This window comes from Piliocolobus tephrosceles, chromosome 20 (genome assembly GCF_002776525.5).
Source record: "Piliocolobus tephrosceles isolate RC106 chromosome 20, ASM277652v3, whole genome shotgun sequence".
NCBI classification, from domain to species: Eukaryota; Metazoa; Chordata; class Mammalia; order Primates; family Cercopithecidae; genus Piliocolobus; species Piliocolobus tephrosceles.
In genome coordinates, this window is record NC_045453.1 from 1,776,586 (window position 1) to 1,793,505 (window position 16,920).

General features: G+C 47.3%; 1 protein-coding gene across 1 annotated transcript in view; it reads right to left on the reverse strand.

The window, feature by feature from the left end:
* Positions 1–8,224: 8,224 nt before the first annotated feature.
* TGM3 (transglutaminase 3) overlaps positions 8,225–16,920 on the reverse strand; it is an 83,408-nt gene continuing 74,712 nt past the window's right edge. Inside the window, exons 12-14 of the mRNA XM_023220203.2 lie at positions 13,985–14,142; positions 9,311–9,444; positions 8,225–8,867 (exon numbers count right to left, since the gene is read on the reverse strand). Coding sequence (XP_023075971.2) covers positions 8,720–8,867; positions 9,311–9,444; positions 13,985–14,142 — 440 coding nt within the window. The 3' untranslated portion in view covers positions 8,225–8,719. The remainder of the gene's footprint in view (positions 8,868–9,310; positions 9,445–13,984; positions 14,143–16,920) is intronic.

Genomic DNA, 16,920 nt, shown 5'->3' on the forward strand with positions numbered 1-16,920 from the left:
TGGGGGGAGAGAGAGAGAGAGTGCGAGAGAGAGAGGGAGAGAGAGAGAGGCAGAAGCCATATTGCCTTTATAATTGATCAGAAGTCACATAGGATCGCTGCCACTGAACTCTACCAGTCAAGGCAGTCTCAAAGGACCCATATTCCAAGGGAGAAATTAGACTCCGTCTTTTGATTGAGGCAGGAAGAGTGTATAGAATTAGAAATACCACTGTGGCCATTTTGGGAAAATATGATCTGTTACAGACCCCCTGCCCACCCACCCTGCACTGCTCTAACCCACTAAATTGGGATTAATTCCAGCCAGTCGAGGTCAGGCTCTTCCCGATCCCTTCCACCTGCCTCTCAGCCTCATGTCACTCTGGTTCATTAACACATCTTCCCTTCTCATGTTTCTCCCCCTGCCTGAATTTGAGGAACTCGTGACATTCTTCAAGGCCAGCTCTTATGAGAAGTCCTCCCTGATTGTTCCAGCCTCCCAGCTGGGCCTTAGGGCTTCTTTTCCCTCTGAAACCTGCTTTTCCTTCCAGGACTGGTGTGGAGCTCTGAGCACCCGGGACTTTATCAAAGAAGATGCAGCTGTGGCTTTCTGGGCTGAGGCCAGGATGGCAGCACAGTGATTACGGAGTCAGACACAGAGAGGTGACCGAAGAGGGGCCAGAGTGAGCCTGGAGAGGAGGGAAGGAGCTTCCCACATCACAGCTCTCTAGGGCCCACCTCATGGAGGAAGAGCAACAGAGCTGTGCCCCATGACACCTGGAGTCCCTGAATTGCTCAGGCGAAAAAGCACTGGTGTCAGTTGCACGCTTCCTTCCTTCACAGCCCACAGCCAGTCCCTTATCACGTCTTGTGGGCTCTGCCTTCTCCACTTCCCACCCACCCATCGCTACCAACCTGGACCACACCACCCTCATCTCTTACCTGGGTGCTTACAACAACCTCCTCCATGGACTCTGTGCAGCAGCCAGAGGGTTTCCTTTAGAACGCAAGTCATATCCTGTCACTTCTTTGCTCAAAACCTTCCTGGCCTTCTCATCTCAATCACAATAGAAGCCCAAGTCCTTACTACGGCTTACAGGGCTCCACAGGATCTGTGTTCCCCTCCAGTTACCCTTACCCTTACTTTTTCACTGCAGGACCATTGCCTCCTTTATCTTCCGCATACATACCGGGGTACTCCCAACTGGCTTTGCTCCCCTGCTCCAGAACCTGCTCCTTCAGATGTTCACATGGCTCTCCCTCATCATTCATGTCAAATTTCTACCCAAATACCACCTGTCAGAGAGCCTGGCCTGCCCAATCCTGCCCCCGACATACTCCCATCCTGACTTTTATTCATCAGTGTACCAATCATTACTTGAATTTGTATTTTAATTTGATTATCCATCTTATCATGTATCTCCCCCTACCTTCTCCCACTTCCATCCCACTGTCCACCTTCCCACCCCCTTGATGATAAACTTTCAGAAAGCACTAATCATCTGTGCTGAATCCCCAGAACCTGGTCACAGGAAGGGCTCATTAATCACCTGTGATTCAATGAAATCTTGGTCATATAATTTAATGGCCTGGTGCCCTTGGGAAGTCACATATTGTAAAATCAGACGAGGTGGGTTGCCAGTGTCAAACACAAGATACCAAAACCTTTTTATACAGTTATCCTACCTACCCCTACATGTATTTCATGATTAAACAGAAAGCTGGTCCTTCAGGCCGAAGCACTGGCCATCAGATGATTTTACAAATACCCGTAATTCCCCCATCTAGCTGTAGGAGGTGCCCTACTCTCATTCCTAAGGGTTAAGAAATATTGGGCGGGGCATACTTCATACTGACAACAGGCATGTCCTCTGGGGGTAGGAGTGAAAGAGGAGTGGGGAAGGGGGAACTGACTATTTTTTCACTCTCTTACTGGCTCACATATTTAAGGAATTTTTATAATGGGAATATATTTGTATAAAAATAGTTTAATGCATCTATATACTTTTAAATTTTTTTAGAGAAAGCAAATTTATGACAGAATGGCCAGAAAGTCTGACTATATAAGTAATATTACTTAATTTTGTTCCAGATTGAACCCCCTTGATTACATCTTCTGAGGCACACTAAAACTGTAGGTTTATTCCATGAAAGAGGCACAGATCATCCAAGGCACTGTGTGAGAATGATGGAGCTGCTGCATAACACTCCACTTTCATTGCAGTTTTGCACAGCACAACCAATTATGCCCTGAGGAGGGACAACACATTGAACTTCTCATGTTAAGGTCACTGAACTTATAATGTATTGTAATGTGACATCAATACATCATTTTATGTATATTTACCTGTGTTTCCACCTGTAGATTGGCAACCATTGACACATAAACAAATGATTTCAATAAAGTACGGCAAGTGATTATAAAGGTATGTGAAGACTAGTATGACAGCAAGGAGTGGAGAGAATTTGCTCTAAGCCTCAGCTTCCCCATTGGTACCAGTGTGTAATAATTCCACCTTTGAAGGTTGCTGGGAGGAGAAATGACATAATGTCAGGGGGAGTCCCTGGTACTAACATTCATTGTAATGGGACATGTTGAATTCAGCTCTTTGAGGCTGGCTTCCCCAGGCAAGTGTGATCAAGGTTGGGAGGAGGAGTGGTCTAGAGCAAGAAGTAGGACAGGCGAAGAGGCTGCTTCTGGGAATAGGGATGCTCATCAGCATAGGAATGAGAGAGCCAATAAACTAAGCAGTTGCAGGAAAGGAGGTTGGGAGGAGGTGTCCAAGAATGCCTCCCTAGGGCTGGGTACCACAGCACAGACACACTTCCTTGTTTCTGCTTCATTTTTCCTCTGTATCTCTTTGTAAGCCTGTGATGGGATTTATCAGTGGATACCTCTTTAGAATTTGTGTAGGTAGTACTGCGTAACATACAGATTAGGCACTAGAGCCAGTCTACCTGGGTACGAATCCCAACTCTGTCATTTATTTACTATTTTGTGATCTAAGTAACTCTCAAAATCTCTGCTTCCTCATTTGTAAAATGGGGATAATATTCGTACTTTCCTCAAAGAGTTGTTGGAAGGATTAAATAGATACTTACGATAACCTTAGAATAGTGACTAGCATATTGTACACTCTCGATGAATGTTAAATATTAAAATCCAATCAGTCATTTCGTTCATTCATTCATTCATTCCCCATTTCATTTAATTTTTGGCTCTTTTATGAATTCTTATGGGTACTTATCTACACCAGGCACTAGGCTAAGTGAGGAGAATGTAGGGCTAAATAAGACATGGTTTTTGCCCGTGAAAAGCACATAGTCTAGGACAGGGAAGGAGAGATGTAGGCCAGATGACCTTAAGCCAAAGTGGTCTAGAAAGACAATGAAGGGAAGGCATAGAGAGAAAAAAAGAGACCTAGTGTGCTTGGATGCAGCGATGTGGGAGGAAGATGGGGAAGGTTTTGCAGAAGAGGAAACATTTGAACTTAGTGCTGAAGAGTGAATAAACACTTTCGGAGCTAATTAATATAATATAATACAATAATGAATAATATCCTATGCTGCATAACAAGACACGTGAAAATGTGGTGACAAAACAGCAACCAGTGCTGTGGCCGGGAATTTGTGTTAGGCTCAGCTGGGGAGTTTTCTACTGAACTACACTCCAAACTTGAATTTTAAAACAGATATGGGGATACTCTGGATATCTATTTCTTCCTCAATGGGTTTTGATAGTTTGTGTCTTTCAAGGAATTTGTTAATTTTATCTAAGTTGTCAAACTTTTTTTCTTTTTGAGACCGGGTCTAGTTCTGTTACCCAGGTTAGAGTGCATTGGCCGGATCTCAGCTCACTGCAACTTCTGCCTCCTGGGCTCAAACCATCCTCTCACCTCAGCCTTCCGAATAGCTGGGACTACAGGTGTGTGCCACTGTGCCTGCTATTTTTTTTTTTTTTTTTTTTTTTTTTGGTACAGACAAGCCTAGGCCATGTTGCCTAGGCTGGTCTCAAACTCCTGAGCTGAAGTGATCCTCCAGCCTTGGCCTCCCAAGATTACAGGCATGAGCCACCACACCCCGCTAAGTTGTCAATCTTTTTTGCATAAGTTTGTCCATAATACTTCTAAATTATTCTTCAAATAGCTATTGGGTCTCTTATTCCTGATATTAGTAATTTGTGTCTTTTTTATTTTTTGCTGATCAGTCTGGCTAGAGACTTATCAATGTTATTCATGTTTCCAAAGAACCTACTTTTAGTTACACTGAATTACTATTTTGTTTTTCTATTTTCTGCTTTATTGATTTATGCTGTTTGGTATTTCCTTTTCCATTTACTTTAGATTTTAGGTCTTCTTTCCCTTCCTTTCCTTTCCTTTCCCTTCCCTTCCCTTCCCTTCCCTTCCCTTCCCTTCCCTTCCGTTCCCTTCCCTCCCCTCCTCTCCCCTCCCCTCCCCCTCTTTCTCTTTTTCTCTTTCTCTCTTTTTCTCTCTTTCTTTCTTTTTTTTTGATGGAGCTTTGCTTTTGTTGCCCAGGCTGGAGTGCAATGGCACAATCTTGGCTTACCACAACCTCCGCCTCCCGGGTTCAAACGATTCTCCTGCCTCAGCCTCCTGAGTAGCTGGGATTACAGGTGCCTGCCACCATGCTAAATTTATATTTGTAAAAATACAAATAATTTTGTATTTTTAGTAGAGATGGGGTTTCTCCACGTTAGTCAGGCTGGTCTCGAACTCCTGACCTCAGGTAATCCACTGGCCTTGGCCTCCCAAAGTGCTGGGATTATAGGCGTGAGCCACCGCGCCCAGCCTGGTTTAATTTCTTCTCTTTTTAGCTGCCTAAGGTGGAAGGTGAGTTCATTGGTTTTTTTTCTTTGTTTCTAATATAGACATTTTAGTGCTATAAACTTTCCTCTGCTGCATCTTATGCATTTTTATATGCTGTGTTTTTAGTTTAAAATACTTTGTAATTCTCTTTTAAAATTTCTCCTTTGATCCATAAGTTATTCAGAAGTCTTTTCTTTAGTTTCCAAATGTTTGGAGACTTTCCAGATATATTTATGTTATTGTCATCTAATTTAATTTCTTTGCCTTCAAAGAACATTGATACTATTTGTAATTTTTATTCTTGATGGACTGATTCTTTTATCATTCAAAAATATTCTTTTTCTTTAGTAACAATCTTTGGCTAGTTTGTTAAATATTTGGATAGCCACTCCAGCTTTGTTATGGTTACCATTTGTGTGGTATATAACTTGTATTCTTTTACATTTAACCAATTTCAACTCTGTACTCATATTTGATTTTTTGTAGCAGTATATAGTTGGGTCTTGCTTTTTATCCAATCTGATAATAGTTGCCTTTTAATTGGGTGTTTGGGCAATTTACGTTGAATGTGATTATTAGTATGGTTGGGTTTAATCTACCATATTGCTACTTATTTTTAAAAACTGTCTCAACTATTCTTTGTCCCCTTTTCTCCTTTTCTGTCTTCTTTTTCTATTAATTGAGTATTCTTTACTATTACATTGTGTTTATGTTGTTGGTTTATTACTGATAACTGGGTTTTCTTGTTGTTTTCTTTTTTTTTTTTAGATGGAGTCTCACTCTGTTGTTCAGGCTGGAGTGCAGTGATGCTATCTCAGCTCACTACAGCCTCCATCTTCCAGATTCAAGAGATTTTCCTGCCTCAACCTTCCAAGTAGCTGGGATTACAGGCATGCACCACCACACCCAGCTAATTCTTGTATTTTTAGTAGAGACAGGGTTTTGCCATGTTGGCCAGGCTGGTCTCGAACTCCTGACCTCAGGTCCTCCGCCTGTTTCAGGCTCCTGAAGTGCTGGGATTACAGACATAAGCCACCATGCCCAGCCTGTTTTCTTTTCTTTTCTTTCTCTTTCTTTTTTGAAACAGGGTCTCACTCTGTCAACCAGGCTGAAGTGCAGTGGCACCATCTCGGCTCACCGCAACTTCTACCTCTCAAGTTCAAGTGATTCCCCTGCCTCAGCCTCCTGAGTAGCTGGGACTACAGGCACATGCCACCATGCCTGACTGATTTTTTTTTTTTTTTTTTTTTGTAGAAATGGGGTCTCACCATATTGGGCAGGCTGGTCTTGAACTCTTGGCCTCAAGTGATCTACCCATCTTGGCCTCCCAAAGTGCTGGGATTACAGGTGTGAGCCACCGTGCTGGCCTTCTTTTCTTTTACTGGTTTCTTTAGGTTTATAATATAGATTTTTAACTTGTCACAGTCTGTCTTCAATTAATATTTTATTACTGCATGTATTATATAAGAAATTTACATCAGTGTTTTTTTTCCTTCCTGGCTATTGTGTTATTCTTTTCATACATTTTACTTCTACAATGTTGCTATTATTTTTGCTTTAAATGTAGAGAATGCCACCATTGAATTTCTTAGTGATGTTGATGCCCCTGTCACTACTCATTTCTGATGGCCTCGGTGAATGGTGGGTGGGTCCTCTGGACCCTCTGAGGGAAATAATCCTTTGGAAGATGTCTCCTAGCCCCTCATAATATGTCAACCTCAGCATGCCCATTTCCCTGAGCCTTTTAATTTTTTCCTCTATCATGCACCATAGCAAATCAGCCCCTTCGACTGTACTTAGCATAAGTCATCACTTCTTCCAGATGTTTGGAGCCACTAAGCCAGTTTGCACCAGCTCTTGGTATCCTCACCTGGGTGTTAAATCTCGTATCACAAAAGAATGGCCCCAAGTCAATAAAGTTTTCATTGTTTAGGCTAATGTTACAGCCTCCTTGATAAAGCACCCTCAAATCCACTGCCAGAGTTCTCCCATGATCCTGCTGTCTCATGATGGCTGGTTTTTCGGATCCTTTAGACTACAGTCCCTTTATTTCTTTGTTGGATATGGCACATCCCCAACTGAGTTATGCTGCAACTTAGCGGGACTTATCAGCCTGGAGGCCAAGAGAAGAGGCAGAAATAAATCCTGAGTAGGGCTCCTGCTGCAGGGGAGAGATTTCTTCAGTGTCTTCCCATATGGGGCAGGAGGTGGGGAGAGAAGTTACTGGATCTTAATAGGAAGGAGGCCAGGCCTGCCTATGGGCTCTGAAGGTCCAGAGGAGTTTGGAAGTCAAAATGTTTCAGGGTATCCACCCAGATGTACCCAATCCATATTGCCTGGGATAATACGGGATGAGGATGGGTTCATGGCAGCCGGATGGTGAGTGATTCAACCCCAAATCCCTAATTTACTGACTGTTTTTTTTTTTTTTTTAAAAAGAGATGGGGTCTCGCCGTGTCATTCAAGCTGAAGTACAATGACACAACCATAGTTCACTGCAGCCTTGAACTCCTGGCTCAGGCAACAAGCAGTACAGAAAGCCTGCATTTAAACGCCGGCGACACAGAGACCATCATTGGCGGCATTACATCAGCACCAGTGAAACAGACGACTGCCACTTTTCTTCTTCTCTCTCTGTTCCAACTCTGAGGGATCAAGCAACTTCCCAGGTCAAGGAAGGAAGGGAAGGAAGGTGAGAGATGGACAGTGCCTCCTCTGCAGGCGTGAGTAAGGCCTGCGCTGCCCCCAGGGGAGAAGCTTTGAGCTGGATGTGAGGTTGAGGTTTCTATTTAGATTCTGCTGGTCTCCTGAGTTCAGAAAATGAGGCAGAGTTGTCAAAATGGTGTTAGTCAGCACAAGCGACAGAAAAGCTAATGGGATCTGTTTGAGGTTATTTTAAGGGACAAAGGCTGAGGAACCATCAGAGTGTGTATAAAGGCAGAGAAGGTTCAGGTTGAGTTAACAGCGCTGTGGCTGGCAGAAGGACGCATTTGCTCCTGACTGCAAGGGGAGTGTGGAGCCCCGTGTGAGCAGAGTCTGGGCCACCCCCGGAACCAGCTCTGCCAGAGGGTTCCAGCAAACACTGTGAAGTCCCCTCTCACTCTGATGCATGTAGAGAGACCTTAAAAGTTTGCCCAGCCACACAGAGAATGTTTGAAGCCTTCTGTGACCAGGAGCTACCTCCCAAGGCAGCCTCATCTATTTTTGGACATCATGTTAGAAAGTTTTCCTAAACTGGCTTGAAATGTTTCCCTGTTTTTGCACCTACAGCCTTGCAGATCAAGCCCACTCCCTTTGGACATTGAAACACAGAGAATGTGGCTTCCTCAAGTTTATTCTCTGCTCCAGAAGGTCACGGCCACAGCCTCCTCTCTCCTTCACCACCTTAGGTGCAACAGCAGTCAGGTAGAGTCGCTGCTATGTGATCGCACTTATTTAACATTTATTTTGAGTTAGGGTGTGGGTGCTGGGGCAGCTGGCTAACCATCCCCTGCCCTCTGTGGTGGCCTGAGAGAGGAGCAGGAATGCCCTGTGCAGGTTGGGGATCAGCAAACAGTCTAGACCAGCTTTTCTTCTGTATCCCGTTTGGAGAGTCCCTGGGTCGGAGGCCAGTCCATCCTGCAGCATTGAAGGGCGTGAGGGATGAGCAGGGCTGTGGGGCCCACAGAGCAGGCAGCCCTGGGGAGAAGTGGCCAGGGAATGTGCAAAAGTAATCAAGTCATGGGACAGGGTGGACCCAGCCCCAACCTAGGGGAGAGGGGAAGGGGATGTGCTGGAGCCTGGAGGTCCATGTCTGGCAGCCTTGGGAGACGAGAGGGTTTCCCAGGCTGGACAGCATGGGCAGGGAGTTCACTCCATGGTGAGCTCTCCCTGCTCCGTGTTATCCCAGTTTGTACAGGAGGCCACCAGCACCCTTCATTCGACTACATCGACGGACAGTATGGCCTTGATTGCATGGAACTTGTTGCAGGAGAAGTCGGCGAGCAGTTGCTTGGTGCCACTCCGGGTGGGCAGGATCTCAAAACGGACCCGGGACCGCTCCTTGGGACGTAGGGTCGGCACACTGATGGGGAGTGCATGGATCAGTGTTGATATGAGACACACAGACCTTGGGTTGGACGGGCCTTCTGCAACCTCCTGTCCTGTTCTGATGGAGGCTGGGCAAGGCCACTGCTTCTTTAGCTCCCTCTAGCTGTCCTCCGGGTTACGGGGCCCCTCCAGCCCCGGGACACTTCAGCACAGGAAGAGGGAGAGGGGTCCCATGATCTCCCAAATATTCTAAGCTCTGAAGACCAGCTCTTAGCTCTGGTGACCTGGACTTCTCAGGAGTTCAAGTTTGGTGAACCCCCAAACCAAATGCAAACACAGATTCTAGAGTTCCAAGGCCCCCAGAAGAGTATAGAACCCAAGGTCAGAGGGAGTCTGTCTGTCCCACCCAGAGGATCTGGAGGGTCCCCCCCACCCCCTCCCACCCTCCCGCACCGGCCACTCAGGCCCAGGACTCACTCAATCTTCAGGTTACCCAACAGCAGGCCGCTTCCCTCCACCATCAGCACACAGTCCCTCACTGGCTCATCCAGTGGATTGGAGAAGAGCATCTGCACGTTCACAGGCTTCTGCACATGAGCCTCATCCAGCACCTACAGAGGAGAGGGACTGCTGAGTCAGGACTCCAGCTGCTTAGCCCCTGCCTGCACCTTGGTGAAGGCTGGGCAGGGTGACTGAGTGAAGGGGGTGATGTCACTGAGGACGAAGGAAGGGGAGACCATTTAGCCCTCCTAGGTGCCAGGCATATTCTGTCTGATGCCCCCTGCCACCCAGTACACAGGGTGGTCCTAGGACATTATCCCATGCTGTGGATGAGAACCTCAGCTTTGAGGAGGAAGGGGCCCTCTGCAGCAGCCAATAGCACTGTGGCTTCCCTGTCCTGACTCCAGTTCAGCCCCTGCTTCCCAGGACAGCCCAGCTCCACTGTGGGCTCTGTGAGGGTCAGGACATTTTTCATGCTGAATTTATTTTTTTCAGGGACAGGGTCTTGCTATGTTGCCCAGGCTGGCCTCAAACTCCTGGCCTCAAGTGATCCTCCTGCCTTGGCCTCCCAAAGCACTGGGATTACAGATGTGAGTCACCGTGCCCAGCCACATGCTGGATTTAATATTACTTTCCTTGGTTTACCTGCTTATGGGTCCTGTTTCTTCCCTTAAAGCTTGAAACTCCCTCCCTGGGAGGCCCCACAGGTGTTGAAAAGGGCAGCCCCAGGCCGTGCAGCTGCTCATACCCTGGCTCACACTGTGGCTCCTTAAACTCTTTTCCATGGGTTGGGTTCCCCCAACTCAACCCAGGCTACTGTCCTCTGCTGACGCTCCAGTCTACCAATGTCCTTCTAAACTTCTAGAGCCCAGAGGTTCCCTGTGCACTATTTATAGTCTGAGCAGAGTTCTAGTACCACACTGTCCTTGCTCAGGGATCAGAACAGGTGAAGGCTGGGTTTGGGGTCAGAAAAGCAATTTGGACTATTTATTCAGACCAAAAGATGAAAGCTGTTGTGTTTCTGACAAGAAACAGCCATAATTCATTCTGAGCAGACAGGTCATATCTTTGGCCCTCAACTTCCTCATCTGGTAAAGAAGGACAATCATTTCTCCCCTCCCAGAAGGGGCCAAATGAGATCAAGGATGGGGAAGAAAGCATTTTGGAAATAGAAATTGAAATTGTATGGCTATGGGATTTCTTTTTCTTTTGAGAATGACTGGAGGTTGCTGGGGTTTTTTTGTTGTTGTTGGGTTTTGTTTTTCTTGTCACTAATCCTCAGAGCAACCATTTTACAGTGACAGAGCTGAGGTTCAGGCTGATTCAATAACCTGAAAAATTCACACACTAGGAAACAGCAGAGCCCAGCTAGATCTAAAGCCTTTGCTCTTTCCGATAGGTCTGCGATACCTCCCAGTAATTTGTGAATAATTGAAGCGTTTTAGACACTATGGTCTATATTATCATCTCTTCCATGAAACTCATTTAAATGTATGACATAATTTGAAGAGTGCAGCATAATTGTATGCTATTGGGTTATAACAAAGCTATACAGATGTTGCCACATTTTTCATGTTGATATTTAATTTGAGATTTCCGTGCATTTTTTTCTTTTTTTAGTGCTGCTTACCACTCTCTTGTATTGACCCAAATCTGTAAATGTACCCAGAGGACACGATAAAAGCCACCAAAAATCTCAGTTTGATAGTCACAGATGATGAGTCAATTGGGAGGACATCACCCTTTGGAAACAATGTTCAGATTGTTTTTGGCCTGGTTTCGTGGTCTAAGGTCCTCAATGCTAATTGCCAGCCAGTACCAGGTTAGATAATGGGGTTTTACACAAATTATTATCTTTTCATACAAATCACCTTCTCCAGTTTAAAAATCCGTGCTCTGCTCTGAGTGAGCTAACTGATCATTCAATAGAGACAAGAATGTCTTGATTTTCTGAATGCTTAGGTGGAGGAAAGAATGTGTCTTGAAGAAGGAAGATCAGGAGTCATTTAAAAAGATTAAACTTTTAAAAAGAGTTAGTGATGGCACATTTCTAGCCCATATATATTCTGATTTCCTTTCTAAAGATATTGTAGTATCTTTAAAGATAAGTAGACTTGCCATGGAAATCTGGAAGATGTATAGCAAAAGTGTTGAATAAAAGATGACGCTAGAAGAAGGTTTGAGGACATCGGATAAGGGAATATAATGGGAATATACTGGGGAAAAACACTATTTTTTTTTTTTGTCTGAGTCTCTCTCTGTCACCCAGGCTGGAGTGCAATGGTGCAATCTCAGCTCACTGCAACCTCTGCCTCTCAGGTTCAAGCAATTCTCCTGCCTCGGCCTCCCAAGTAGATGGGATTACCGGTGCCTGCCACCACGCCTGGCTAATTTTTTATATTTTTAGTAGAGACGGGGTTTTGCCATGTTAGCCAGGCTGGTCTCGAACTCCTGATCTCAGATGATCCACCCGCCTCGGCCCCCAAAGTGCTGGGATTACAGGAGTGAGCCACCGTGCCTGGCCAAAAACTAACTTCTTTTAAACACTGATCACTTTAGTACAGAATGTTTTCATAACCGAACTGGCAGCCACCCAGTATCATTTTCTGGACTCAGGAGTTGGAATGGGCACTCTGCTGTCCACCATGTCTAGAGAGATAGGGAGTGCTTCTCAGAAATGTCTTGTGAAGCAGGACAGGCTGTCACATGCAGGGCACAAGCCTGGACTGGCAATGAAACCTCTCGCCTGTGCAGGGAAGAATTCAAGTCCAGAGCCAGGGGGCTCTGTTCCAGTCCTGCCCCGAGGAAGGGGCTATTTCTCTTTCACAAATAGTGGCTATCCACTAAGACATTGTGCCAAGGGAGACAGTGATGAACTCAGAATAGAGGTAAGGCCTGCCCTTGTGGAGTTTACGGTCGGGTAGGGGTTCACAACCAAATAATTGCACAAAGACAGATAATATTCCAGCTGGGACAAATGCCTTGAAGGTAAAGGGCAGAAGGTTCGGAGGGTGTATAACTGAGACCAAGCCTAATTTCGGAGCTCAGGAAAGTCTTTCTTGAGGAAATGACACTCTGCAAAGGAAGTAATTGATTGTCCCAATGACAGAGTTGGAGCAACTGAGACTCAGATTAAGGGACTTGCTCAGTGTCATCACTGATCAATGGAGGGGTTTAAATACAATGCCAGATCCATTTGGTTGCATGGCCCAAGGCCTGAATGACTGCCCCTCTCAGCCCCCAGACTGGCTGCCCAGTCACTGGCTCTCTAGCCCCTAACGTAGGGACCAACTCCCCCATCCTGAAGCACAGTCCAAAGTAACCAGGACAGTAAAAGGGTGCAATTGCAGGCCAACTGTGTGGGAGAACCAGGCCCCGCATCAGAGCCAGCACCCTAGATCCCCCTGCCCTCTCTGAGGTCAGGAACCCCTTCAGCCAGCTTACAGCTTAAGGAGGGATGGGCCAGGGCAGCCATGATTATCTGGCTCCTCCCGGTTTCTGGGGCTTGGGAAACCCGTGGCACTGTGATTGTACAGAGAACAATTCTAGCAATTTCTAGCTAGACGGCGGGGTGTGGGGGGAGCAGATGGTGGGCACAGCAGATGAAAGAGGGCAGGGCCTGGCACATGAGGCTCTTAGTTGGACCCCAGTGGAAACCCTCATGTTCTCTGTCCATTTGTCTGCCTGTCCTTGTGCAGCCTTTTACCCTTCAGACCTGTACTACCTGGCTCCAGCACTCTCCACCTGGGGCTAGGGGGATCAGGCACAGGGGCTCCAGGGTGAGGGACAGGCTTGGAGTCAGCACAGGTACTCCTGCCGGTGCTGAGGAAGAGACAGAGTGGCACGAGGGGCCTCCCACAGAGCGGCAAGCCCCACCTTCCTGGGCTCCTGAGAAGGAGCTTGAGGGTGAATGCTGCAAACCAAAGGAAGCCCTATGAGCAGAGAAAGAAAGAGGGGTCTTTGTTCTCAGCCACTTTGAAGATGCTGTTGCTGGCTGGTGATGTATCAGGACAGCTTGGAGGGGCATGGGCTGGGAGTCCCAGGGCCTGAGGCCTAGCCTTGACTCTGGCAGTGGCCAGCTGTTCCCTTCTCTCTGGGCCTTGGTTTACTCGTGTGAAGTGAGAGTGGAGCATGTGACTAGGCTCCTAAGAGTCCATGATTCTGTAACTCCAGGGTCTAGACAGTGGAGAGATGCTGTGGCTCAGGCCTGTTTCTGACAGGGGGCTGGGCTGTGGCCCTGACACATCAGCTGGCTGTGTGCGGGACCCATACCCGTGCCTCTCTGTGATTCCCAAGCCTGGCATGGCCCAGAACACAGCAGATGCTCAGTAGCTGAGTGAGAGGGGAATAACTGAAAAGAGTCCCTCCAGACCCCTCCTCAGCTGATGCCCCCAGTGGTTCTGAACTAGAATCCGAGAAGCAGCCAGGCAAATGCACATGTTTATCCCACCAGACAGGGAGCAGGAACACTGGCCTGAGTGGGAGATCTTGGCTATTTGGCAGAGGCTGGACCCAAGCCGGGCCCAGTTCTCTGCCCTTCCCAGCAAGAAAAACTCTCCTTTGCAGTCTGGGAGAACTGTGGCTCACAGGGACGGTGGGGCTCCTGGGAGCTGGGCTGGCTGGGGGCAGAACCCCTTCCCACCCCGTTACCTCCAGGGTCAAGGTGGGGTTGTCCAGGATGATGTCCCGCTCCACCACCACCCCACGTTCATCTGGGACCTTGCACACGGCTGTGATCCGGATCATGTTGTCGGACTTCAGGTACTTTTCATACTGAGAGTACGAGATCTTTACAGGATGCTCTGCCTCTAGAAAGAGAAGTCGGGGATCCAAGTGAGGAAGAGTGGGGATGGCTTCTGAACCTTCCTCAGAACTGACGCCAAGCCAAGGCAGGGTGAGCTGGCAGGAAGATCTGCAGCCCCGGGCTTGACTGAGCCCTCCTTGGGCCAGGTCCTGTGGGAAGCCTCCCCCTGGTCAGAGTGGGCTCCAGAGCAGGGTCCAAGGAGGCCCCAGGACTCCGTCTGGCTGGGCAGATTCCCAGGAGGATGAGCTCATAGGGGCTAAAGATACTGCTGCTTCCTCCCCACCCAAAATGTTGGAGGGCAAGTGTCCTTTTGTTATTTTTTAAATTATTTGTAGAGATGGGGTCTCCCTATGTTGTCCAGACTGGTCTCAAACTCCTGGGCTCAACTGATCCTCCCGCTTTGGCCTCCCAAAGTGTTGGGATTACAGACATGTGCACTGCGCCCAGCCACAAATGTCCTTCTGAGGGGCAGTGGAAGAATACAAATGCCACCTGATTGCCAACAACAGTAGCAATCATGACAGCAACACAATAATAGGTAGGAAGGAAAGCCAGGGTATTGGCTAAACAAACACTTAGGATCCTCCCCGTCATCTAATAACCTGGGGTTGTACTGTCACAGCATCCCTTTCATTCCTCATGCTTTCTCCTGCTTCTAAATCATCCGCTCACCAGCCAGACAAAGCTTTAGAAAGCTGTTTTCTGTTTTGTTTTTTTCTAAATCACTATTCTTCCATGTCACATATCACTTCAAAATTTCTCCATGGCTCCTCATTGCGTTAGATAAAGTTCAGACCCTCAACCTGGCCCTGAATCACCTGTCCCTTAAAAGAACCTTCCACACTTCTTGTCCTGCAGACAAAACAGGCACCTTTTTGCCCCCATATTTTGACTCACATGGTTCCCTCAGATGGAAATGCCTCCCCTGGCTTCTCTCCATGCATCTGGCTCCTTCCCCATGCTTTAAGTCCTCTCTTCTGACCCTGTGGGCTGCGGGGCCCTCTTCCTACCCTGACGGGCTTAGGTGCTCCCTTCCCTCAGGCTTTCATGCTGGGTGGCCTGGGGGTGCCCCAGCACCCACAGTGTTACACACTCTTGTAGGTAAGACTGTAGGGAGGAAGTTGCCCCTGCTTTTAGCACTGGAGGAATTTGCCATCCCTGCCCCAAATGTGGAGAGGACAGGCCCTTGCATCAGCTGGTCCAACCCTCACCATCAGTGACCACTGAGGTTCAGAAAAGGAGGGAGACTTAACCAGGGTCATCCAGCAACTACTTGGCAGATGACCAGACTCTAAGACCACTATACCTGCCTTCTCTCTTTTTTCCATTCCATTCTGCAAAAGGATTTTTTTAAACCATTTCCATCCTGTGAATTTTATTTTTTTTTTTTTTTTGACTTCCAAAATTAGCTCTTTTGGCCAGGCATTGTGGCTCATGTCTGTAATCCCAGCACTTTGGAAAGCCAAGGTGGGAAAATTGCTTGAGGCCAGGAGTTTGAGACCAGCCTGGGCAATATAGTGAGATCCTATCTCTACAAAAAGCTTTAAAAGTTAGCTGGGCATAATGGCATGCCTATAGTCCTAGCTACTTGGGACTACAGCTGCTTGGGAGGTTGAGGCAGAAGGATTGCTGGAACCCAGAGTTTGAGGCTGCAGTGAGCTATGATCACTTCAGCCTGGGAGACAGAGCAAGACCCTGTATAAAAACAAAACAAACAAACAAAACAAACAAACAAAAACAAACAAGCAAATAAAAAAAGCCCTTTCTTTGGGTTTCTAAGGTCAATAACAGCCAGGCAGTTCCTTTTGATATTGAAAAGATTTCTGCTAAAATTCTGCCAGAAGACGGATTGCTAGGGGATGCTGCCTTCTGACAGGTGTGTGACACCTCTCAGTTTCTCTGGAGACAGAATTCTTTCAAGATGGGCAGTATAATTAATCAGTTTCTATTAGCTCCTTATGTGAAGCAAATAACTACCCCACCCTGCTAATCTGGTTTGTAAGTCCAAACTTTTCATAACAGCTTGAAGGATTTTACCAATGTGGGCACACCTGCATTCTAATCCTTCCACAGCACAACCTTTATCTGCTCCACCTTGTTCCCTTCCCATCCCTGCTACCCAAGGGCAAGGAGTCACTTCCTCCCAAATGATCAAACTTCTTTTTTTTTTGAGACGGAGTCTCGCTCTGTCGCCCAGGCTGGAGTGCAGTGGCGCGATCTCGGCTCACTGCAAGCTCCGCCTCCCGGGTTAATGCCATTCTCCTGCCTCAGCCTCCTGAGTAGCTGGGACTACAGGCGCCCGCCACTGCGCCCAGCTAATTTTTTGTATTTTTAGTAGAGACGGGATTTCACCGTGGTCTCGATCTCCTGACCTTGTGATCTGCCTGCCTCGGCCTCCCAAAGTGGCTGGGATTACAGGCGTGAGCCACCATGCCCGGCCAATGATCAGACTTCTAAGAAAACCTGTCACTGCTGTCAGGATTCCAGAAGGTCCACTCACCCCGTAGCAGCCGTGGGAGAGCCCTGGGCCAAGGTTTAGGGCCCCGTGGTCATTGCCACCCTCCCGAGGTCAAACTAGGAAAGGGATTTGTTGTGGGGGTGGGGGTGGGGGTGAGGTGGGTAACAGCAAAACAACATAGAAAACAGGGGGTGGCTCTGGTATCAGGAAACACAGGACCAAGACCCGGCACTACCGCTACTATCTATGAGACTTTATCTCTGAAGTAAGTCACAGATCTCTCCCAGCCTCACTTTCTGCCTCTATAAGATGGATACTGAGGCC